General features: G+C 35.7%; 1 protein-coding gene across 1 annotated transcript; it reads right to left on the bottom strand.

The window, feature by feature from the left end:
- Nucleotides 1–1,547: 1,547 nt before the first annotated feature.
- On the bottom strand, nucleotides 1,548–26,621 carry rnf41 (ring finger protein 41). Its single transcript, XM_056449238.1, has 7 exons — nucleotides 26,471–26,621; nucleotides 18,623–18,721; nucleotides 12,388–12,503; nucleotides 10,212–10,483; nucleotides 9,842–9,977; nucleotides 7,562–7,665; nucleotides 1,548–4,153 (listed from the first exon to the last, which is right to left on the bottom strand). Exons 3-7 carry the CDS (start codon nucleotides 12,475–12,477, stop codon nucleotides 3,799–3,801), a joined length of 957 nt encoding a protein of 318 aa, XP_056305213.1. The 5' UTR covers nucleotides 12,478–12,503; nucleotides 18,623–18,721; nucleotides 26,471–26,621; the 3' UTR covers nucleotides 1,548–3,798.
- Between the last annotated feature and the right edge of the window lie 382 nt (nucleotides 26,622–27,003).

The following is a 27,003-nucleotide window of genomic DNA, read 5'->3' as shown; positions in this document are numbered from 1 at the left end:
AGCTCTCTGTGATGCTTAAAAAAAAAATTGCTGATATATCAACAACAATTCAAGTCATCTTGATTTCTATAGCGCTTTTACAATGTAGATTGTGTCAAAGAAGCTTAACATAGAAGGTCTAGTAAATTAAAACTGTCAGTCCAGTTTTCAGAGTTGAAGTTCAGTTTAGTGTGGGTTTTTTTTTCACTGCTGAAAGTCCAAACACTGAAGATCAAATCAATCGAAGCTCCACAAATCCCAAACCAAGCAAGCCTGTAACTTCACCAATTGACGAAAGTGAAGGAAAAAAATACCTTGAGAGAAACCAGGCTCAGTTGGGCATGACCATTTCCCCTCTGGCCAAACTTTTAGTTCAGAGCTGCAGTCTAAGCGCTGGAAGCTGGAGAACGCTGGACGTACATCATGGAGAAGCGGCAGATGTGAGTAGATCACCAGTGGGTGTTCAGGCTGGCCCACAGGATCAATGCGGAGACTCGTCTGTCACTGGGGTCTTTCAGGAATCAGTCTCACGCTCTCCACTCCTCCATGACCTGGCACCTAAACTTTGGAACAGCCTTCCTAGCACAGTTCGGGAAGCAGACACACTCTGTCAGTTTAAAACTAGTTTAAAGACATCTCTATGCATTAGCATACACATAAATCACCAATGCTTTTGGAATCCTCTAAAGCAGGGGTCACCAATCTCGGTCGTGGAGGGCCGGTGTCCCTGCAGGGTTTAGATCCAACTTGCCTCAACACACCTGGCTGGGTGTTTCAAGTATACCTAGTAAGACCTTGATTAGCTCATTCAGGTGTGTTTGATTAGGGTTGGAGCTAAAATCTGCAGGACACCGGCCCTCCAGGAACAAATTTGGTGACCCCTGCTCTAAAGGATCGTTAGTCTGCATTTTAAGGGCAACCGGAGCCGGGAAAACTTCCCAAAAGACATTATAATTTGTACGCCATCTGCGCTTATGTTAGACTGTTTTTATTATTCTCGAGGTTTCCATAATCCTGGACCAGGCAGCTGCTGTGGTGGTCATGGAGGAGTGGAGAGCATGATTCCTGTTAGCCCCCAGTGACAGACGAATCTTCGCATTGATTCTGAAGGGCCAGCCTGTACTCCAGCCGGTGACCTCTCCTCCTGCAGCTTCTCCACGATTGACGTCCAGCGTTCTCCAGCCTCCTAGATGTTTGGCCATAGGAGAAATGGTCGTGCCCAACTGAGCCTGGTTTCTCTTGAGTTTTTTTCTTTCACTTTCGTCAATTGGTGAAGTTTGTTTCTTGCCGCTGTCACCACTGGCTTGCGGGACATGCGCATCGATGGATTTGCTCTTCAGTGTTAGGTTCAACCGCTTCAATTTACTATAATCTTCTATGTGAAGCTGCTTTGACACAATCTACATTGTAAAAGCGCTATAGAAATCAAGATGAACTGAATTACCGCCACAGCATCTGCTCAGGATACAGCCAAGATTATGGCCACCTCTAGAATTTCTCATCATCTCAACACAAGCAACAAGAGGACTATCAGGTTAATAATAATAAAGATGACAAAGACACAGGCGTCGTATTGCAAAATCAATGATATTTATTCATATTCTGTCAGTAACCCACAGCACAAAAGCAAGAATAAAAGACAACAAAAACAAACAAACAAATAGAAGAATGCCACATCCACGGACAACGCTGCAGCGGAAACATGAGCTCTTTGAACATTTCATCCCTGACATCAGATGATAAATCCTGAGAGTCAAGAAAGTCCTGCGTGTCCAATAAGAGATGATGCAGCGAGCATGAACGAAAAAACAAAAGCCTTATTTCATGAATGGCATTTCCTAGCAGAAAGTGATCCCATCCGTCAACACCCGAGAAGTGAAAAACCACTGTGCCTCGTCTTTGTGAGATGATGTGCGGAGAAGCCGTGTGACACATTATAGAGCGATCATGCAGTCGAGTGTCGAATGAAGTGTGATAAGGCAAAGTTCACAGACATCTCTCCTTAGTTCACATAGACCTGGCTGAATATTGCAGAGTAAAACATTCTGGGTCCTTAAGTTTTTCAGCTCTTATTAAGCAACATTTGCAGAAAAAGCTACTGTAAACAACGCACTTAGCATTCAGGTCTATGTAACACTGAAGCAGAAGACACACACACGCACAAAAGCTCTGAAGATACATTTTAAAAATCGCAGAACTTACATTTTCGGTGTTCGCGAACATCATCATCAACAACGAAACGAAAAAGCAAGCACGATGTGCATACAACACAATAAAACACTTTGGTTGCAGAGACAACTGTCGTACAACACAAAACAAACCGATTCTGAAATCAACTATGTACAACGAAAGAATGTGAAATACGCAAAATAAAAACTCTTAAACCACTTATCCAGGAATCAATTGCACAATATACACAAACATACAACCGTCCCATCTCTCTTTATTTAGTCACTTTGAAAATGTGTGTCACGTGATGGATGTTAACCACAGCAAACAGGTCCAGATATGGTCGAGACATTGTGTGTTTTAACGTCGAACATTTTTCATATTCGATTCATTTATGGTTTTGATAAATCTTGAAAATAAGCTTCGAGTTCACACTAAAACTAAATATTATGGTTCAATTGATAGCCAGTAGAAAATAATACAAAATAATAATAATAATAAAAACATTATTTCTGGAGAAATATTACATTGAAATTAGAGGGTTTCTAGTTGCACATAGTCGATTGGAAACTTTTCAGACCATTTAAAAAAAGTCACTATTATTTCTGATCGATAATAGTGGGATAGCTTGTAATTTTAGCAGAAAAGTAAAAAAAATATTTTATAAAAAATTGATTTTGGAGGGAAAAAAAGCAAAAGAAATGAATTTTGTAGTTGCACATAGTGGAATAAAAGGGATCTTAAAAAATATTAAGATTCTAATCAATATTAGTGTGAAAGCCAGTGATACCAGAATAAAAAAATAAAATGTTTTGGAAGAAAAAAAACGGAATAAATGGTTCTGACCAATAATAAAAATAAAAGCCAGCGATCCCAGCAGACTACAATAAAATAACACAAATAAATAAAAACATTTCTGGAGAAATAAACTTGATTTGAAACAAACTAAACAATAGTTAACTGATTTCCATCAAAGAGATTTCTTTCTTTCAAACATCTTCACCAAACGAGATGTATGACATCATCTTGCTTTTCCAATCACCACACAGTGCAAACACCGAGCAGATGTTTCATCTAGCATACTTTAATTATAGCTCTCTTTAAAAATGAAATGAAAAAAACAACGAGATCCATGGCAGCTAAAACACTCTACACTAAACAGCAAACCGAGATGAAGACAGCAAAAAGGTCCACTACTCTATTAGAACAAGAACAGATAGTATATTTGTCTATATTTCTTTATCATCTGTATTTACAAGAATCTTAACTGCTCTTTTATGCCGTCCAAAGCTGCGAATAACGTCTACTTGCTCTCAAGAGGGAAATAAACATTAAAGGGGAAATTAGAGATCACTTCAAATCCTTCTGATCGCTAAAGTTAAAACGTGTACCATCGTCCCTGATAATGCTTCAAGTTGTTTTTTTAGGGTCCACTTTTTGAAAAATGTCCTTTTAAGGCAAAGAGAATGGGAATGCTGGAAGTCCTCAAATAAGCAGAGAGCGTGTCTTTCTTTCTTAAAATTTGAGGTAACGACTGTCGAAGAGGTCTTGATATTTTTAGTGGAATAAATTGATCTTTTTTTTTAGAAGGGGGGAATCGTTCAGTCTCTGTAAACCCCTTGTTATTATTGGCACCCACCTATGTACAGACTACAAGATCTCCTCCACGCCATGAGCGAAGATCATAACCAAACCTGGCTCCAGAATCATATCCTCCCCCATGTGCTGGTTCTCGCAGGCCATCACCACCACCGCTTGTTTCCCCGGGATGCGTTTGGCTACATAGTTTTCATAGTAACGGCGGTTCATCTGCCGCGTCTCCAGCGTGGCCAAACCTTGAGGCCAGTTCCGCTCGTGGGCATTTTCGATGAGGTCATTGACGATGGACAGCGGACATCCACTGTCGATTAGCGAGCGCTTGATGACTGCCTGCAGGACGGCATCAGGTGTGGAGATCATTCCTCCCCAGCGGGTCACGCGTGCGGGCTGGAGAGAATTCACCCACCTGTGGGTCAAACAGTAGAGTCAGATTAACTCATGAACCCCTAGTGCTGGGGAACACCCATACACAATCTCTCATTCACACGCAACACTACAGTCAATTTAGTTTATCCAATTCACCTTAACTGTATGTCTTTAGTTTGAACCGTGGTGGTCCAGTCTGTTTATTTGCTTAAGTAAATATATAGTTGAAATCAGAATTATTATCCCCCCTTTGAATTATTTTTTCTTTTTTTAAATATTTCCCAAATGATGTTTAACAGAGCAAGGAAATTTTCACAGTATGTCTGATAATATTTTTTCTTCTGGGGAAAGTCTTATTTGTTTTATTTCAGCTAGAATGAAAGCAGTTTTTAATTTTTTAAAAATCATTTTAAGGTAATTATTAGCCCCTTTAAGCTATTTTTTTCGATAGTCTACAGAACAAACCATCCTTATACAATAACATGTCTAATTACCCTAACCTGCCTAGTTAACCTAATTAACATAGTTAAGCCTTTAAATGTCACTTGAAGCTGTATAGAAGTGTCTTAAAAATATCTAGTCAAATATTATTTACTGTCATCATGGCAAAGATAAAATAAATCAGTTATTAGAGATGAGTTATTAAAACTAATACAGTTAAAAATGTGCTAAAAAAATCTCTCCGTTAAACTGAAATTGGGGGGAAAAATAAACGGGGGGATAATACTTCTGACTTCAACTGTATATTTGTTCTGTTTTTATATTAATTTCAGTCATTTTATTGACTAATATTTAAATACCTCCCCCTGCATCCCACGCCTTCGTATGCTTATCACATATATCGGACTATCTCCACATTCCGTTCTTATCCCCTGTTGCAATGTTATGTCTATGTGTTTATGTGCCTAGGGCTTTTTTTCTCCCTGATCTCACACTGTCCTACTTTAAGAACAGTCAAGTGCAAAATTCTATCTACTCCCTTTTCCGCAATGTATCTTATTTCCTATTTCCTATGCTACCTCTCGTCTGACCTGTCTTCCTCTTAAATGTGTGATGTTTGTGTATGGTCAGAGGGGTGCAATTTCGCTGCATGTAAAAGTGTATGTGACAAATAAAGGCTTTCTTTATCATCATCATCATCATGTTTGTATGATTTATTTACAATACAGTTTGTAAAGTACCATTTTCTGTTATTTAGTACAGTGTTTCTCAACCACGTTCCTGGAGGACCACCAACACTGCATGTATTGGATATCTCCTTTGTCACACCCATTACAGGTCTTTCAGTCTGTGCTAATAAGCTGATGATCTAAATCAGGTGTGTTTGGTTAAGGACACATGGATATGCGCAAAGCTGGTGGTCCTCCAGGATGGTGGTTAAGAAACACTGCTTTAGTAGATACATTATATGAGAGACTTGTTTTGCTGACCAAACAAATTGATTCATTCATTAATTTTCCTTTGGCTTAGTCCTTTATTTATCAGGGGTTGCCACAGCAGAATGAACCGCCAACTTATCCAGCATATGTTTTACACAGCGGATGCCCTTCCAGCTGCAACCCAGTACTGGGAAACACCCATACACTCTTACATGCACACCTATACACTATGGACAATTTAGCTTACCCAATTCACCTATACCGCATGTCTTTGGACTGTGGGGGAAAGCGGAGCATTGAGTCTATTTATTTACTTATGTAAATGTGTGTAAATATATATTTGTTCCATATTTATAATAATTTCAGTAATTTTATTGATTAATATTCTGATGTTTGTATGATTTATGTACAATACATTTTAAAGTAACATTTTCTGTATTTTAGTACAGTATTTCTCAACCACATTCCTGGAGGACCACCAACACTGCATGTTTTGAAGGTCTCCTTTGTCTGTCACACCCATTACAGGTCTTTCAGTCTCTTCTAATGAGCTAATGATTGAATCAGGTGTGTTTGGTTAAGGAGATATGGAATATGTGCAGAGCTGGTGGTCCTTCAGGAACGTGGTTGAGACACTGTTTTAGTAGATATACGAGACAAACAAATGGATCTAATTGTATTTGCATGGTAAACAAACTAAATGATTTTTTTTAGTTACTATATTCACAAAATGCTTGTGCACAAGTTCTGAACAGAAATAGCAATTCATGTCTGCAGAGTCTGTTTGGCCGTGCTTATAAGCCAAATACTTAAACGTCTTCAGGTCTAACAAAGCAAATTAATTGCTCTGTGCAACAAACTGAATGTTGTTTATAACTTTATTACCTGCTATTCAAAGACTAGGCAAACGATTCTGACCAAATACACTAAAGTAGGCTTTATTTGTTGACTTTTTATCAAAAACTCTGTATCAGTTCATGTGTGATTTCACAGGAGTGAATAGATCAATATGCAGAGTAGTACTTCAACACAATTGACAATACAGTAAGCTGACTCTTTTATTGCCACTGAAAGATCAAAGATAATGCGTAGAAATACTGAATTGTGATTATGTGTGTGTGTGTTGGGGGGGGGGGTCATTTGTGATACGCAACATAAAAATGTAATTATCAAATGATTAAATATGGAGTTATCCGTTTTAAAAATAAACTCTTATATTTGCTCATATTTATATTTGCTCCATCTCTCACGCTCACATTGACAAACTTAATGAAAGGTTCAACAATCTGCAGAAATCTGCTGAGTTTTCAGCGGGCGCATATTCCATGTGGGCCTACTCATAAGTTATTTATGTGCTCATTGTGTACATAGTAAACTGATGTTTTTATCCACAGCAGAATACAACCAACTTATAAATACTAATACAATTCATTATAGGGCAATATTTGCACAGTAAAATCGATTTCCAGGGAAATGTTTTCCCTTTATATAGGCAAATTTTTAATTACCTCATGTCAAACACAATCAGTCAGAATTTTATAAACTGTTACAAAAAATATTTAAGACTACATGCAACTTAAATTATAATTGACAAAAAAAAGATCTAATTTCAAGATAGGGCTGCAATATTATAACAAACTATGTATTATTGTTGACTAGTGCTCTTGAAATTTTAATAATGATTATTAAAGTCAATTAAAAGATAACAAAGCATCTGGAAAAACAGCATACCATGAGCAAGACAGTCTGGAAACAAACAAAACATCCAAACCTAGTCTAGTAAGTCTAGTCCAATGTCCATGTAAAAACTCCTGTTATGATCACTGAAGTTACAAAATTAAATGTTTAAATTGTTTCAGAACATTTTTGTTTGTAATGACAAGTCACAAGAAAGGTGACTTATACAAAAAAAACCGTGGACAGGTTGAGCAAGCTTACATTTTTACATTTCACTGTAATTACTGGAATTGTTTAGTTGCATTAAGCTTTTATTAATAATCTAAAATGGCCTTTCTTTTTTCTAAATACAGAACAGAACAGAACAGAACAGAACAGAAGAGAAGACTTACTCCAGGATCTCATTGTACTCTATGCTCTCCTCCAGGTTCTGTAAATTTGGGTTAGCGCTGCGTATTGCTCGCATGTACGCTTTCAGGAGCTGGATGTCACGTTTCTGAAAAACAGACATCAAAGCATGGTGTGTGCGTGCCAGGTTTCTCACTCTTTCATGAACAGCAGATTTAAGGACTTTTTAAAGCACCATCATTTTCAAAGAAGCACCTTTTTAGCTCCCCTAGCATATGTAGCACCATGAAAGTCCTTACTGTACTTAACATTTCACTTACACTTAATATTTACATTAAAAGTCAGAGTAATGATTCAGAGTAATGTTCTGAATGTGTCATTTTCAAAAATGTAATTTTCAAAGAACTAGTCAGACTTTACGATAAGGTTTTATTAGTTCATGTATTTACTGCATGAACTAAGTGTGAACAATACATGTACATCATTTACTAATCAAAGGTCAATATTTACTAATGCATTATTAACATCTAAAGTCATGTTTGTTAACATTAGTTAATGCACCATAAGCTAACAAGTACCAACAATGAACAACGAATGTATTTTCATTAAAGAATGTTAATGATCATAAACAAATACTATTATAAATGCATAGGTCATTGTTTGTTCATATCAGTAAAAGCATTAACAAGCATTAACTAACATTAACTAATACAATCTTATTGTAAAGTGTTACCAAAGAACTGCTAGTATTGAAATGTGGTCTCTGAAATATTAATAAAATGTGTATTATGTCATATTTCTTGTACAAAATTTGAATTTAAGATTTTTAAATGAAGCATTGATGTGTTTTTTAGTTCTGTTTTTGACAGAAGCACAATACAACTGCTGAAATAACACCCTAAATTAATTTAATTTAAAATTGAATTCAAGCACTTTCGAGGACCTATGTTTCTTTAATGGCCCGTTTCCACTCAGTGGTACAGTACGCTTTTATGGTCGTTTCCACTGTCAAAAGATATCAAAAAGCGAACCGTACCATACCACTTTTTGGGTAGCCTTTTGAAAGGGTACCTAGCACGACAAGGGTACCAATAGGCAGAGTTAGAAGCGGAGCTGAACGCTATTGGTTTACAGAGAAGCATCACTGGCGCGTACACAAGCCAGGACAATGAAAACATAGGAACCACCATTTTAATATAATAATTTATACATATAATAACAAGCCATGGTCGACCTGAGCTCAAACAAACCTTGTCGTCGTCTTGATGAACATCCACAAAGCCAAGAAGAACAAGAATCTGCCGTGTCCTGTTTTTGTTTTACAAGGCTGCCTAAAAGTGCGAGTGGTTTCACTTTCTCCAGAGAGCTGGCATGCACTCACCGCATGTATACATTTGAAATAACGAATTTCTTGAGCTGATGATAATAACGTGCGCATGATTATTGGCGTACTTCTGACATCCGATCCTTTCAGAAACGGACAAACGCGAGAGTGAAGCGCGAAAAAACAAAGGAGAACCCAAAAAAACAAAAACAAAGGAGCAAATGATGTTTTCAGCAACCTAAAACATGAACAAACTGCCATGTTTAACTATTATCATCACCTTTTGGACTATTATCAACTCTGAATGACGGAATTACTCTCTAACAGAGGCTACATGTGCTGCTGAAGATTGAAGATAAAGAAGAGAGGTTTGCTCTGACTGTGGGCTATATTTTGTGTTGTTTTTGAACCCAAATAAGGACTAAATGTATGCTGTGTGTAGTTTTTCTATAAGTGGTAACTATCAGAGACTCTAAGGGTCTGTATGTGTTCATACATGTTGCATTTATTCATTTATTTTCTATAATTGCAGACGTTAATCATTGATCTGCAGTTATAATCAAATCCTGTTCATAGAAAAGTTAGTAATGAACATTTCTACACAAGTATTTATGTGTGTAAAGCATCTGTTTTGTGAGAAGTGCTTCTTATATGATATGTAAACAACCTGTACAGCTTTACTTTGACATTTCCTTGAGCAGGAATGACATCTATTGAAACTTTCTGTGGTACACCACGCCCACCAAACTGGTACCCTTTTGGCAGTGGAAACGCAAGCCTAATAAAGGTGACCCGTACCGACCTGTACAGTAATGTACCACTCAGTGGAAACAGCCATAAGTACTTTCTAGGCCTTGAATCCACATGTTTGAAATTCAAGTACTTTAAAGACATGTGAGAACTCTAATGTTTGCTGAACAGAAGTGAGGATCCTAGATAAATGCCATGACAGTGACACTCAGGCAGCTTTGTGATAAGGTATAAAACACAAAGGTCAGACCTGTTCTGCAAGTTGGTGCTTGTGCTCCGCTGCAGTTTTCTCCAGATCTGCAATTTTGGTCTGCTGTTGCTGCACCACACTGCGAAGGTGCTTAATACAGTTATGATTGGGCATCTCATCTTTGGGCATTTCTAGCCTGCAGAGCAATAAAAGAAAAAAAGTAGGTGTGATTAATATGTCAAACAAACCCTAAAGACAATTATCTGCCATTGACACATTAAAAAAACTGTGAACAGAGCTGAAACCCCCCACTCTGGTGCAGCACATTTTGGCATAGAAAACGATTCAAAAGCAACACATTCTTCTCCTAAAGATCGCTGTGCGTTAGTAAGTGAGAACACAAAGATGAAGATAGTGGTTCATGACCTACCCGCAGCCTTCCTCACACGTGACGGGCCGTTTGGGGTTGTGCTCGCAGTCTTTGAGGTGCGACTGTAGCTGGTCGAGGCGAAGGGTGGCCGTGCAGCCGAAGCCGGCGTTATCACACGAGATCTGCAGCTTGGAGAGCATGTTGCGCATGATGCGGGGGACGGGGCGAAGGTGTGCGAGAGTCACCACGGTGCGGTCCACAGGGCAGATCTGCTGCTGCGCAAACCACTGCGTGATGCAGGCGTTACAGAAGGCATGCTCACAGTGCGGGGCCTGAGACAACACACAACACACAGATTGATCAGGATGTAACTGGAACTCAGTGTGCATTGACTTTTGCAGCCAACTGATGTGCCTTTTTTAGACACTTTAGCTGTGTAAACGTATTCATATTACATATACAGCTGAAGTCCCTTATTATTAGCCCCTATGTATATTTTTTCCCCCAATTTCTGTTTAACGGAAAGATTTTTTTCAACACATTTAATAACTCATTAATTAATGTAACTCGTTAATAACACAATCATAGCCGATTTTTTAAATCTTTGCGATGATGACAGCACATAATAATTACTAGATATTTTTCAAGACACTAGAAATCAGCTTAAAGTGCAATTTAAAGGCTTTACTAGGTTAATTGGATTAATTAGGTAAATCCTTGTATAACAGTGGTTTGTTCTGTAAACAATTATATATATATATATATATATATATATATATATATATATATATATATATATATATATATATATATATATTAATATTGCTTGGGGGCTAATAATATTGACCTTAAAATGGCTTTAAAAAAATTCTAAACTGCTTTTATTGTAGCCAAAATAAAACAAAGACTTTCTCCAGAAGAAAAATATTATCAGACATACTGTGAAAATTTCCTTGCTCTGTTAAACATCATTTGTGAAATCTTTAAAAAAAAAAAAGTCTGTATATAAAAAACTGTATATGCATGCATTACTATTATTATTACTACTAAAAATAGCAAGAACAATAATAAGCTAATCAGTGATAAAGGCATTCCACCATTTACTTTATTATCAGGGAAATTATAAGACAAACAACTCCGATAAACCACATATTGTTGTACTCCACATATTGGAGTTTATTAGCTCCACTGAATCAATGAAAGCAATTAAATCTTCTGTTTATTCAGCAACCACTACAGGGATTTCCTGGGTTTGTTCTTTAGGATGTGTTTGGAGTTTGCCTGCAAGAGCGCCCTTTGAGATTTTGGAGTTTTACTACTGATCACAGAACTGTGCATCCCTGACAAGATGTGCATGACATTCGCAGCTTTTGCTAGACTGTGATTTTATTTTGATTAATTTCATTTGATTTTTATTGTCGTAATGTATAAACATTGTTATGACATAAAAATATATACTATATAAAACACACACAGACTTAAAGTTGAAATCCAAATTATTAATCGGAATTCTTTTCTTTTTTAAATATTTCCCAAATGATGTTTAACAGAGCAAGGAAATTTTTACAGTATGTCTGATAATATTTTTTCTTCTGGGGAAAGTCTTATTTGTTTTATTTCAGTTAGAATAAAAGCAGTTTTCATTTTTTAAAAAAACATTTTAAGGTCAAAATTAATAGCTCCTTTAAGCTATATTTTTTTCAATAGTCTACAGAACAAACCATCGTTATACAATAACTTGCCTAATTACCCTAACCTGCCTAGTTAACCTAATTAACCTAGTTAAGTTTTTAAATGTCATTTTAAGATGTATAGAAGTGTTTTGAAAGATATCTAGTCAAATATTATGTGCTGTCATCATGGCAAAGATAAAAGAAATCAGTTATTAGAAATGAGTTCATCGGAAGTGCTTGACCCAGGGTACTGAAAAATTAAAAGTCCTTCCACATACTTCTGCATATACCCTATTGCCTCTTATTACGAAATTCATCCAAATAGCTTTTTAAATATACAATGTGTGTGAACAAAAGTATCTATCTGGTATAGCCCACATTTGGCCACTTCCCCACCACCAGCTGGTTTTACAGAAAGACAACTCCCTTGTGAAACTCATTTGCTCAATGGTCTCAGAGAAACGATACACGATAACCACAAACCCATAATGTCACGACAGAGGTCGAGCCTCTGACACTCTTCTCAAGGTGTTCTAAGATGTTGAATGAAAATAAGCGCAGACCTGCACTGGCTCCTCCAGCACCCCGCTGCAGATGGGACATAACAGATCCTCGTCCACCTCTCCTTGGAACCTGGTGACGTCGTACCCCATGGCACATTACCAGAACCCTTTGATATCTGAAATGAAACAAGCAAGAGGAGTGTGTCATGAGAACGATACGCTCAGCTGCCCACCAGATCCCCTGCCGCAGAAATGCATGAGAAGAACTGGATGTACAACAAAATGAAATTGAAAACTTCTAGCCTTTGTGGGCTATTTTTCAGCCAACACCAAAAATAGCACAAGAACTGCAACAAAGTGGGCCTTAAAAACATTAAATCCAAAGCAGCATCATTTATTATTTAATAGAAATGTAAAGATTTAAGGCAAGACCATGCAGGCAAGAATACAGTTGTTTTCTTGCACCTGTCATTCATCTCACTTTATCAATTTGGGTCTGTAGATTTCAATTGCAATGTATATTTTAAAAGGTGGTTTTCACAAAATGAGTTTTTATTTCTCCTGCACTGAAACATAAATCTACACATCAGTATTATTTACATAAACCAGTCTGTTTTATTTGTACCTATATTCTGAAGATTCCTACAGAGATATGTTCATACATCATGTGCCCAAATATATACACACTTAAGGCTGGGCAATAAAAACAGTATCAGTATTTATTGACCGAACAACATTTTCAATAACGATTAAAAAAAAAAGTTTGTTATGAAGTTTAGGTATGAAGTGATATAATTTTATTCAAATGTGGCTGCTTAGCGTGTGCCTTGGAAGGAACGCCAATAAGCTTAGGGTGTGAGTTTGTCATTTCCAATGCAGTCATGCGACTTGCAGTGAAAATAGGGAGCGATGCACACATGGTGTGCGCATTTTCCAGGCGCACCTAGTTAATGTACTAGAACTACTAGACTAGCGTACTAGTAGCCTAGTAGAACTTACCAATCTGCTTCACACTTTATGTGGAACATACACATTTCAGTAATAATGGCAGACTAATTACCACAGACATAGTGCATCCAAACAATGCAGTGCTTTTTACTTTGCTCTATAAACTTCTAGCGAAGCTGCAGCAATGGTCTGTCCATTTGTCATCCTCTGAGAAAACGGTTGATGGTCGCCTAGTTGCATGGAGGGGAGCACGAGCGCAGAGCACAAAGCCCATTGAAAATGGCCAAGGAAACTACACGCTCACACTTTTTTTTACATGCGAGTTTTGGGTTTCCACTTCAGGTCAGAATAACAACACATGCAAATATGAGTGCTGTACAGCAGCAGTGAGGAGATGATAAATAAAAAAAGATGTGAGGATGTCTCCAGAGTGGCTTTTTGATTTCTTTTCTTGTGCATCCCAACCACCAGCACCCCGTCAGAAAGTTTAGTTTAGCATAGGGAGTTATGTAGTCATCCAACTTTACTATTTTTAATGTTGTATTATGTATTTGAATAATGATGGTTAGTCCATTTACTTAAAAACTCATATTTGATTATTATAATTAGTTTTCTTTACAGAGTTTGGGGTTTGTTCTTTGATTATTCTGTATTTACACTTTACCATTGCACACACTTTTTATTTATCAAGTTTAAGAGTCTCTTTAACACTTTTGTTTATTTTATTATGAAGAGATCACATATTTTGGATTACATTTTTTTTTTGTTTTTGACTATAAAAACTATTTGCCTTAGTAATGTTGGTAAATTAATATAAAATGGTTAAAGAAAATCCTATTATTTCTAAATAAACTGGTTAAAATATTCAATAATTACCGATACCGATAATATCCTGATAATTTTTGCTGTATCTCTCAGCCCTAATACACACAATACTGTTTTCCAACCAAAAAATGTGAATAAGCATGTTTTTTATGACTGTTTTTCTGAATTTCTTTGCAAAGATAAAAAGACCCAACCAAGCCAAAATCACTCTTACAACACTGATTCTAATGTAAAATCTTTACATTGCTTTATTAAATGTTCAAATATTCATATTTTGCTCAATATGCAAACAAAATAGTGCATGTTTAATTAAACAATGCCTAATTTGCATAAAATATAAAACAGTTGTAATTTGTACGGTGATGACTAGTAGTTATTTTGTATTTAGTATCTTGCTCCTAACATATCTCCTAACATATCTCCTGGGTTAAACATAAAATAAATGTGATATCAGATTTACCACAGGACATAACTTCCATAAATGTTCTGTTGAGGGATAAATGTGAAAAATTGTAATAAAAAAAGTTTCGCAGATTTCCCTAGCTTTGTATAGCAACTTAATTAAATAAAACCAAACAGTTTAATATGGATCTATTCCAAAACTAGACTCTAATTATTTTTTCTACAAAATTTTTAAAGGTGGTTTTCACAAAGTGAGGTGTTTTTTCCTACTGCACTGAGACATACATTTCAGTAGTATTTACATCAAGCAACCATAATCTGTTTTATTCTTATCAATATTCTGAAGGTTTCTACAGAGAGATATGTTCAAACATCATGCGTCTGACTATATACAGACACAAAATACTTTTTTACACAAAAAAATGTGAAGATGCATATTTTCTTTCGGCTGTTTTGGCTATTTTCTGAATTGTTAAAATGACATAGCCAAGCCAAAGTCACTGTAAAAAAAAATAAAAGCAAAATCAAAAAAGAATTTTAAACCTCACTTCATTGAATGTCAAAAATGTATGCAAAATAGTGCATATTTAATTAAATAATTCCTAATTTGCATACCTAAAAATGTAGAGCAATTGTAATACAAAAAATGTTTGCATTTGTTTTTATGGTGATGACTAGTTATTTTGTATTTAGTATCTTGCTTTAAAACGAATGAGGAACAACTAACATATCTCCTGGGTTAAACATAAAATAAATGTGGTATCAGATTTACCACAGGAGATAACTTCCATAAATGTTCTGTTGAGGGATAAATGTGAAACTTTTAATGAAAAAAGTTTTGTGATTTTCATTTTAGCCATAATCGTGCAGCCCGACTGTCCAATATGGAGCTATTCCAAAACCATACTCTAATTACTTACAAAATTACAGCTGACCACACAGAAAGACACTTAATAGTCATTACTTCATCAACTAGCTAATTAAATGAATCCTTTTAACAGTATCTTAAGTTTGTGAAGGATACTAATGATGCAAAATGGCAAAAAAAAAATGTGTGGAGACATGCCAATAGCGCTTTCTGATGTAGGTTTCGGGACAAATATCACAGAACCCCTTCGAAGCACTAAAAGTAAACTGATAGAGGTTTAATGAGCATGGCATTTTGAGCTGAACATGGAAGCACTCAAAGTCCTGCTACAATACAGATGTAACACGATCATACTTCCTGTACAAAGGTGACCTTCTTTTTGTTCTTTGAAGAGACGCTAGGTCTGCGCAGCTCTTTCAAATGAAAAAATGCAATGGCTGCGTGTTTGTGTGTGTGCTGGTATGAGATTACTAATGTGCCGTCAAGAAATATGGGTCCACTGTGGAGTGTGGCGGCGCACTCAGTACTGCTGCATAATGGGAAATCATTTTAAGAGGCCTAGAGATTGCATTAAGATAAAGGATGGAAATTTCATCTCTTTTCTGACTTTGTTTTTTAAAACAGCAAAATGGAAGGTAACGATTAATCAGTGAGACATAGCAGTCTCCTAAACTGATGTAACACAGTAAAAACAAAAGGGTTTAAAATTCTACCCAAAAATTGTACTTTATGTCTGTTTTTACAGTGCCTCTACTACACTAGTAAGTATAGTATAGTAGTGGTGTAACGGATCACAAATCTCACAGTTCAGATCACGTTATGGTTTAAGCCACGGATCAGACCATTTTTCGAATTAGCCAAAAAGAGGAGGGGACAAATGTAATTTGCTTTCCATTTATTAAAAAAAAAACAGTACTACAAGATACTTTTGGTTTCATAAAGTAAAATGAAGAAATAATCAGCTGAATAAAAATAAATAGTAAAATATTCAGTACTGTGAAAAATTCACTGTCACTACTACTGTTGCTGACAACGCTAAATGTATAAATCTAACATTATAATTTCTACAACCAATAAATGATTTAGTTATTCGCTCATAAAACTTCATGTTTCATTGCTAGATTATACAGTGGCATATTTTTGATGGCTGGTTGTCGCCACCTACTGGTTAAATGACATAATTGCTGCCTACAACTTTCATTTTTGAGCACATGATGGTGATTTCAATCTTTACCATAAACATTAGTGGTTTTATCTAAATTATAAACTGTTATCCCAGCACTGCTGTGTTATTTGACTGTTTGTAACTTAACTTTGTAACATAACTTACTCAAGAATAGACTGAATTGCTTTCTTGATTTGCCTTTCAAACGCAGATTTGAATGCAGCGCTTCGAAGGATTAATGAAAATATGCAAATCACCATCATTTATAATTTATGTTGCGTGGGTGTTGAGATCCCGATCTTTTAATGATTAATCGTGCAGTATACACTGAATGCATTAATGCAGGCTAAACAAGTAGTCACAGAAAACATCTTTAATAACCTAGAAACCCACCACATCCCGAATATCCTACCACAACTTCTTCCATCATCTTTATATTTCACAGGAAAGCCTAAATGCTTTCATACATGTTATTTGATAGACACGAGAGGCAATCTCACATGGAATCTTTACATTCCATTATTTGTCTTGCACTTTGGTGTTAAAACTTTAGGCTTTTCACGTTCTCAACCATTACACACTGCAGAAATAATCATATTTTAATAGAGGAGGTAAAAACGTAGAATAGAGGTTGATATTTCCAAGCGGAGTATCTGAAATAAACTTAAATTGAGGATATATATATACGGTTGTGTGCGACCGTTTTACACTTATGTCTTTTGCAGCACTGCGTTTTTAGACGCTGTCGTGTGAAGATAAAAAGATTAAAAATTTCACCCACAGCAGCGCTTATTTGTCATACTGTCAGTTCCAGAGCAGTGGACCAATCAGAAGTACTCGGAGGTGGGACTAGTGTTGCGCACTTCTGTTTATGGAGTTGCTATTTGGCATGACAACAGCAACATGGCAGAACCACTCCTGAACGTTGCGTTTTGCTTTTCAGACCCCTCAGTTGTTGCACTGCTGTGACTTTTCAGTCTAACAGTGACTGCACATCTGGACTGACTGTATTCATCATGGTACTGTGTGAAAGGAACTGCAAGATTAAATCTGTTTATTTTAAATGATGTAATTCCTTAATGCTTAACATACCGATATAGATTATTAATATCCATTACTTTAAATAGGAATTTATAAAAAAAATTTTATTGTTATAAGTTTGGGTTATCTGGACTTTCAATAATAAAAGAAACCTTTTATGATTCATTAAAAAAGTTAAAGATTATCCACAGTCTTATAGGTTTGGAATGGCATTAATGACTTATGGACATTTTTTTTAAATGCCGGGGAAAAGCTTTTCAATTTTTGTTGTCAAGTAAAAGTAGCCAAAGGTAAGTAAATGATGACAGATTTGTGGTTAAACTATCCCTTTAATTGAGTAATTTAATTTAGTATTTGTTAGAGCCATTTCTTTCTTCTATTATTATGTTTGGCCTGAAAAGATTAATTGGATGATTTGGCTATTATAAAGTTTACGTTTGATAATTATCGTATATTATTCAGGTTTGAGTATTTGCTTTTTGTATATTATTCATGTTTGATTATTTGCTTTATTGGGCAAATAATGAGAAGAGAAAACAATTTTTTTAGAATGTGAGTTCGTATGTAGGGACTTGTGCTAGTGATTAGCATTGAAGCAATATCACTGATTTGACGGCACAAGCTGTGATAAAATTAAACGATAAAAAAGGTTTCACAACCGATTCAAGCATCATTGTTTGTCCTTACTGAGAAAGGAACTCAGAGCTAAATGCCGCAACAGTATTACATTTTTATTTATGTGTGTTTCCAGTGCCAGATGGATCAACTCACCCCTAAACTACAAAATAAAACAAATACCATTCAAGAGAATAAAACATAAAAGTAAGCTATTGTTAGAAAGAATAATTTTCTATAGTGGATTGGATTTTATGCTGTAGATCAAAAACTCTTTACACCCATCCATACATGTAGAACAACATCTGTGCTAAAACAAACTAAAGAGAACAAAAGCTACACTGTACAAAATGATGTTCAGAGCAATGCACCGTGGTATTAATAGAGTACAAGTCAATTTTCTGTCAATAATTCAGGTAAAACATTCATACCTCACTAAAGCACAGCCCTCATGATCCCTGTACAACGAGACGTCCTCATGTGTCAGGTGGACACGGCGATCTTCCTACAGCGCAAGACCGACCATCCCCCTTAAGAAAGAGAGCAAAAACAAGACAATCATTACAATGCAATCAATACACTGCTATTTATTTCAAAGCAATTTAATTAAGTCCAAAAATGTCTGTTTGAAACATTTCCTTGCAGCTTCAGACCACTTTGGCATATTTACTGTCAGTTAGTCAAGAGGTTTTGTATAGTGCGGACGTCATCATTTAAGCTTATGGAGATGCTTTTTCCTTCCACTTTGTCTCTTGAGTGAAAATCCAAACCCATTAATGCCTTGATGCACTGCAATCGAATTAAGAGCAGCTCATTTAAGAGGGTGATGACGTAAAAGCACAACAAGCAAATACATACACACCTAATGACAGAGCTGGATGGTGTGATGCAATGTATTTGGGTGGCCATTAGTAGGCGATGCTATGAAAAGCGATTAACAATTAATGACTCAAAAGAGACTCATCCAATTAGAAATTAGAATTGCAAGTCAAAGAAATTTCACAGACTCGGGGTGTGTTCTGAACTGGAAAACTAAAATTATACATTTTATCCTGTACTGATTCATTTAGAATTTACACTATTGTTTTTATGGATGAACCTAAAGCTAAAAAAAATTGTTTTCACAAATTACATACTTTGACATATTTTATTACAGACACATGCAAAATAATGCTGTGTATGGACAAGGGTTGCTGCGATACCATTAATTAATTTTACAATAGTATACCAGCTGAAGTATCCCGATACATATTTCGATACTGTAATTCATAACTCAAATTATAAAGAAAATTGTCAGAAATACTATAGTTTATATGTTATAATAGGCCTATTTGAAGTTAATCCATAATTACATTATTATTGAAAAAAAGTGTTATTTGCACATCACTCCAACTAAAATTATTATATTTTTAAATATTTTGTAGACAACAATGAAATCTGTCACAAAAAGAGCATTTTTCCAACACAATTAGGCTATATGAAGTAGTCAAAAATTGTTTCAATGTTTCCTGTATCTATTTTGGGTTTTTCCATCTACTCAGTTTTATCAGGTAACAATCCAAAGTAATCAAAAATTTTACTTTGAGTCGTTCTTTTTAGGAGATTTTTGTGGTTTTTGTAGCTACTAAATTATATTGACAGGAACAGAAATAAACAGATTCAGATGTGCGTTCGAAACGTCAGAAAACATGCAACCTTAAAGGGCTCCAGAGACTATTAGAATAAAATGGTCTATTGTTGCACAAAAAGTGAGCATTTTAGTGACTTTCCCACATGCATTATTTATTGTAGATAGACCTTTAATGACGATACTACCGTTTATAAACTACAGCAGCACCACTAGTATTTTGGAGTCACAATGTCGCGATAATACCATAGTACCAGTAAACCGTGCAACCCTAGTATGGGCTGAATGCTTAAATGTGAGTAAATGTGATGGTATTTTTATTAGTAGAGAACTTATGAATAGCTAATAACTCTATAAAGCAGTAAAAGTGCTTAGGATTCATGTCACACAGAAGGACTTGAATTGTAATGGGCAACAACATGATTTGCAACTTTGAAGAGAAAAAAGTAATTGGACTCTTTGGGTTGTACTCCTAAAACTGGTGGCCAAATTCTTAAAAAAAAAAAAAAAACAAAGCCACAAAACGTCACTGGCCAACATTACAGAATGGCTAGTTTTGTTTGTTTAAAACCTAAGCCGCCCAACCTCATTGAAACAATTAACACTAAATAACAGTTACTACTAATAACACCAAAGTTCATATTTGCGTTCTTTTAGGGCTGGGTTGATAGACAATATCAAACTGAATCGCAAGTTGATGTCGATAACGATGGTAAGCTCTGGACATTTTTACTCGATATTGATCCTAAGAGCCAATCACACAGCAGCAATATGCGACAACTAAGTCTGTGACGCTAGCTGATTTTTTAAGGCAAGAAATCAAGCTGTATGATGGTTAACAGAATATATATATACACAGACATAGGCCTATATATTAGGGATTTTAACGTTTACTCAATCAATTGATTGTCGATAACCCTTTCAATAGATAGACCTTATCAATGACCGATTAGGCATGGACATTTAAAAGAAAAGTTATGCTTTGCACTGTGACGCGTCCACGACTTTACACATTAAAATATTAGTAATCAAGCGTGTGTAGTTCACATTACCTTATGGAGTCACTCTCTTGATATTGGGGATGCATAAAACCCTGTTATGCGCAGATCTCTGTTGTATCCACTGGTGCTGCTACCCGTTAATAGATCTCAGTTATATCCGCTGGTGCAGCGGGTCAGGTAATCAAAAAGTATGCTAAATGATGTTTAATTATGGGTGGGTCATGGGTGGATACGATCAATCATTGGTTATGCAAACTTTTAACTTTGTCTAAAATATTTAAATGTTCAAACTTTTTAATTAAACGCCAGATCTATGAATGGTTTTGTCATCTACAGTAAAAACAGTTTAACATAGGCTACTCTTTTGTTTTTGATCATACAGTTAACAAAAATACATTATTCGAAACTGAATATTTCACTTTAATTTTATTTATATATTGTTCAATAAAGAATATAATTATTGAGATTGTGTTTTTGCCATATCGCCCAGCCCTACTTTCTTTTACTTATGTCAAATAGCATTTAAATAGCACCAAAGAGAGACCCTGAAATCGGTGTTCAGGTTCAGTCCAGTAATGCTGGTCATATAGGTAACTTTAGAGTACCCATCGCCTTTTACTTGCATCTTGTGACTAGGGATGCATTTACACTGCATGGTTCAAGTGACTCAATTCCGATTCTTTTCTCCCATGTGGCACAGATCGGACATAGCCCATGTACGTGTATGCAAAAAAAAAAATCACGTGAATTTCAATTTACTCAAATCAGATTCAGCCCTTGTTCATATGTGGAAATTTATCTGATATGAATCGGATGTATGCAGTGTAAGCAGGTAGAGCTGATTTTCACCTGTCAATGCGAGTCGCATGTCATTAAAAACCGTAGCAAATGACGTCAAGTCTGACGCTTTTCAGAACAGACTTCAGCAGAGTCCCAAACCTTAAATCTCATACATGAGGACTAAAAAAGCTTTTATATTGTCATGTAGCACAAGTATTTGAGCATGTTAACGAGAGCAAGAGAGCACAATATACGCCACGTAACCAAAAACTAATATAAAACTGTTACATACATCACGTGTATAAATCACGCCATGGAGATCACATTAAAACGGCTAAAAATAAAGCCTAAGAATATGGTCAAATGAGAACTTTTCTGTCATAAACTATAGTAAAACAACTTGTCAAAAAGAATTATAAAAAAAATAAAACCCTGTGAAAATATCAAATACAGGGATGGAGAAAAGAGTGTTTTTTTATTATTAGCTGTCAGTCAGCGCATGCTATATATTTATATGTATTTTTTTTCCTGCGCCTTTGCCGTTTGTTGTGTAAATGCAGACAATCGAATACGAGTCACTTTTAAAAGATGATGTTAGCCGGTCATCCAAAAAAACGGATAGTCACAAAATCAGAATTGACCATCAAGACCTGCAGTGTTAATGCAGTCATTTTGTGTTGTTTATGGTTTATTTTAATGTGTTTGGTCTGTGCTGCATACATATTTCAGTCGAACCACGCCATGTTTGTTTGAAGCAGACTGACTCAAATTTCTTCAGTAAAAATCTAAATTCTGTTATTAATTCCCCACTCTCATGTCTTTCCCAACCCCTGAGACCTTCATTTATCTTCGACACATGTTAATGAAAATGCGAGAGCTCTCTTATCGTCCAGTGACAGCAAAGGTCCTAAAACGTTTTAAGTCCCGAAAAAGAACCAAAATCATTGTCAAAATGTTCCATGTGACTTCAGTGGTTCAACTGTAATCATACAAAGCTCTAAAAACACTTTTGTACCCCCCCCCCCCCCCCCCTCTTAAAAAAACAACATTGTAAATACAACAGCAGAAAACACACCTTGATCTGACACAGAAGACACTGGTGAACAGTTGTTTTTACAGTTTTGGTGGTGCACAAAAGTGTTCTTGCAGCTTCATATGATTACAGTTGAAGCACTAAAGTCACAGTGAATGTTTTGACAATGTTTTTGATTCTTTTTCTTCGAATGTCTCATGACCATTTCGGTATATAGAGGTTGAGAGAGCTAAAATATATTAATTTGAACAAAGGTCTCAGGGGACTGGACTGAGGGTGAGTAATTAACAACAGAATTTTCATTTTTGGGTGATTAACCATTTAATCAAATGAGCTGCAAAGTAATTCGGTTATGTAGTTAATTATTTTTAATCAAACCTGCCAAATGTGAAAACACCATAAAATGAGCCATAAAAAAAGAGCAAATCATCATACAGGCTTCTGTCTGCACAGCACATCCCTAGAAACTGCTCAGCAACACCCTTGTATCCAATCATTACACTCTAGCATTATGGCAATGAGTTTTTCACTCAGTGTTTTTAGACACCCATCACTTTTCCACAGCCTACTGAAACAAAGCAGATGTTGTCAGCAAGGATTAGACATATTTGATGGATCCGTGTTAAAACAACTTTAATCTAGAAGCCCTGCATTTTGCTTTGGATTCTGATAAGACATAAAACAGCAAAACCCAAAAAGCACACAGATCAATTCTCATTATTTGTGAAAAGACAAAAGCAAAGCAAAAAATTGGCTGTGTTTTGTAGTCGCAGCATCTCTGCCTATTCATAACAGTTCTGAGGGGTGGTGTTGTGTCCCGGTAGGCTGGTGGTGACCTAATTTTAGCTTGTCTAAGCAGACAGAGGGGGAGAGCGTGGGTGGTTCAGAACGTTCTCCCCTCAACCCCCATTTCTGCAATGGCGTTCCTCGCTTTTATTCAATAAACATCTAGCCGACTGGCACGCATGCATGATAGTAAAAAAAAGCATTTATGAGCGAACCGCTGTATAACATGTTTACCTTTAAAGAGGTGTTAATTGTCTGATATTTGATGACAGACTTGAGTCTGACAAACCCCGAAACCAAAAGTATGAAACCTTTGAATGTCATCACGAGAGTCACAGTCATCACTATAGGGCACAATGAGTATTTATAAATGAATTTATTTATATATATTTTTTAAATAATTAATTCAAGCATTCATTCATTTTCTTTTCGGCTTAGTCCCTTTATTAATCAGTGGACGCCACAGTGGAATCAACCTCCAACTTATCCAGCATATGCTTTACGCAGCGGATGCCCTTCCAGCTGCAACCCATCACTGTGAAACTTTTTAAATAATATATATTTAATAAATTATTATAAGGACTTACATTTTTATTCTTGATCTTATTTCTTAATCATCTATTATGATTTCTTTCTTTGTTGCTTTTATTTCATTTTACAATAGATGCTTTAAAAATAAACTTGACCTGCCTATAATATCTAACGCACAGAAACAAATAGAGAGATAACTTTAAAAGTTATTATCAGTTCTTTGGATTTATCATTATTAATAGTTGAGTGTTTGAATTTAAATGTTAGTTTGATGTTTATTTTACAACATACTAGCAACTGGTGATGTACATTTTATGAGTTTAACAAGTAATTGCTTTAAATGACATTAGGTCAATATAAAATACTCCATGTTATTAAAACTCATTGTTCATATATATTTTAGATATTAAGCCACTATTATGATTTATCATTTCCATGTGTTTTTGATGCCTGAAATTGTATAATGATTTTAAAAGCATTCATGTATAAGAAATTGAACAATTCTACGATTCATTTTATTGAATTGTTTTTATTTTTATCATTCAGTTACTGTACTTAAAGACTCGGGAAACGATAACCACTTTTTCAATGGTATCTTTTTCTTGATTGCAATTATAGATTGTTATGCATGAAAATACAACACATGCAAATACAGAAATGCATCGCAAATAGTGCAGTCCACAGCGAAAATGTTTTATAGATTATTTATTTGATTTAGGGATGCAACAATTAACTGATTTCACTCTTAACCACGCTTTAATTCGTCATGGTTAATTAATCGTTAAGGTTTCTCAACGCCGCGTTTCTGCACGCAACAAAACTGCAGCAACTAAACATAGTTATGCCAACTCTGCGCTAGTTTAAAGTTTGTACACGAGGCGAATACCCATATTATTTTCAGTGTGTAATTATTACTTATGTTTAAATGCCAAAACCTTTCTCACTTATTTATAAGTCCAAAGAGAAATGGAATATTGTTTGTTTTTATTATTATTATTATTATGTGCTGCATTATTTGGTTACCGGGCATCAATAAATAACACTTTAAAACATAAGGAGTTGTCATGCGATTTTCTAAACTAGTAGTGTTTTGAAATTAACGAATGCATAATAATCGTGATAACCATGATTATTTTTCAGACTATAATCGTACAACCAAAATCTATAATCATTGCACCCATAATTCGATTTTATGGAGATGCAAATAGTAAACATTAATTCATCAATCTCTGACTAAACGCGTGCATGAAAATACAATACATGCAAATACAGAAATGCACTGCAAATAGGACAGACAGCAACGAAAACATGTAGGGGAACCCCAAAATGTTTATAGATTGTCTATTAGATTTTATGGAGATGCAAATAGTAAACTATAATTCATCAATCTCTGACTAAACATGTGCATCAAAATACTCACAACACATGCAAATACAGAAAAGCAAATAGCACAGACAGACCACAACAAAAATGTGTCGGGGGACCCCTAAAATTATATAGATTGTTTATTAGATTTTGGGAGATGCACTTCCACTGCAGAATCGTCCTAATCAAACTAACATCATAAATTCTATCCAAATAGACAAAGTCATCTGGTGAAATTGTATTCACATCGTAACTTATAATATATATATATATATATATATATATATATATATATATATATATATATATATATATCGCAATGTTACATTTTCCTATAGTCCGAATATATGTATCAAAATCTGTCTGTAAACACGATCCTGTTCTGACTTACTAAGCATAACAAGGGGACTGAGGGGTTAATGTTAAATGGACAGGCGAAGCCATTTAAACCAGAGATGCATATTGATCATTAATATCTGTCTGAACATTACAGTCATGCATGAATATAATACGTCATCATGTTGGAGTCAGACTGACGGGCTAACTGTACTTCTGCCAATATTCATACACATATACAGTAATGAGCCAGACCGCTGCAAACATCTGTACAACTATTAAAGCTCCTGGCGATGAAAATGAGCGTCTACGCGTCTGCCAACCTGAAACACGTTTGCTGATGTGTTTGAGCGACTGAATGAGGAGCTTAGCATTAGCCAACTCGCTAACACTATCACACAAAAACAGGCAGCATCACAATTACAACCACATGACTTACTTCGTATATTCAGGTATTTTTACATGCTAATAAACGGATGTCTCCGAGTGTAATTTGTTCGGTATAAAATTACATTTAAAGCTTATGCGCTGCTGCTAAGGAGCTAGCGTGGCTAACTAGCATGAAATCCAACTAGCTGACGCATGCCGAAAGAGCAGCCTTCGTCAAAACATTGCACCATACATCCTTAAATATCAAATTACAAGTTCCATCCATTTCTAAAACCTCATATAAATCTCATTTATATACTGCACCGGTCAATTAACGCCTTGTCGCGTTCATGTTTCGTGACTGTATTTGCTTTCAGTTTGTGCTACTATCCGGTATTTTACAAATCAACACACAAAAACGCTTTAAAAATCTCTCCGCAGGCTGTAATACCTTTTCCTGTAGATCGCAGGATTCCCCCCGAAGCTTAATGTGATTTCTGGATTTGGATGCTGTGGTGTTTGCAGGGATCTGACTGAGAGATGGCTGATTTCTCTTCCTGAGCCGAGCGGATGAAGTCTGACTGAATCTGCTGCTGCGCCTACAGGACACACTGTGTGTGGAGGAGCAATTATGCCAGATTTAGGCTACACATTACATATATACTAATCCCAAAGCTCATATTGCATTCTTCAAGAGTTATAAGTTGAAATTTGAGTCTGTCTGTCTGTCTCTGTCTGTCTGTCTGTCTGACTGTCTGTCTGTCTGTCTGTCTGTCTGTCTGTCTGTCTATCTATCTATCTATCTATCTATCTATCTATCCATCCATCCATCCATCCATCCATCCATCCATCCATCCATCCATCCATCCATCCATCCATCCATCCATCTCAGGCCTGTCATCAGCCTGGTGAAAGGGTGGTTCTTTTTTCCAAAAAGTGGACCTTTTTGCAATTATACGCCTTATTTTTTGTAATTAATTATGA

The sequence above is a fragment of the Danio aesculapii genome, chromosome 23, assembly GCF_903798145.1.
Source record: "Danio aesculapii chromosome 23, fDanAes4.1, whole genome shotgun sequence".
Classification (NCBI taxonomy): Eukaryota; Metazoa; Chordata; class Actinopteri; order Cypriniformes; family Danionidae; genus Danio; species Danio aesculapii.
Note: the sequence above shows the minus strand (reverse complement) of the source record. Positions and strands in the feature narration are given on the sequence as shown.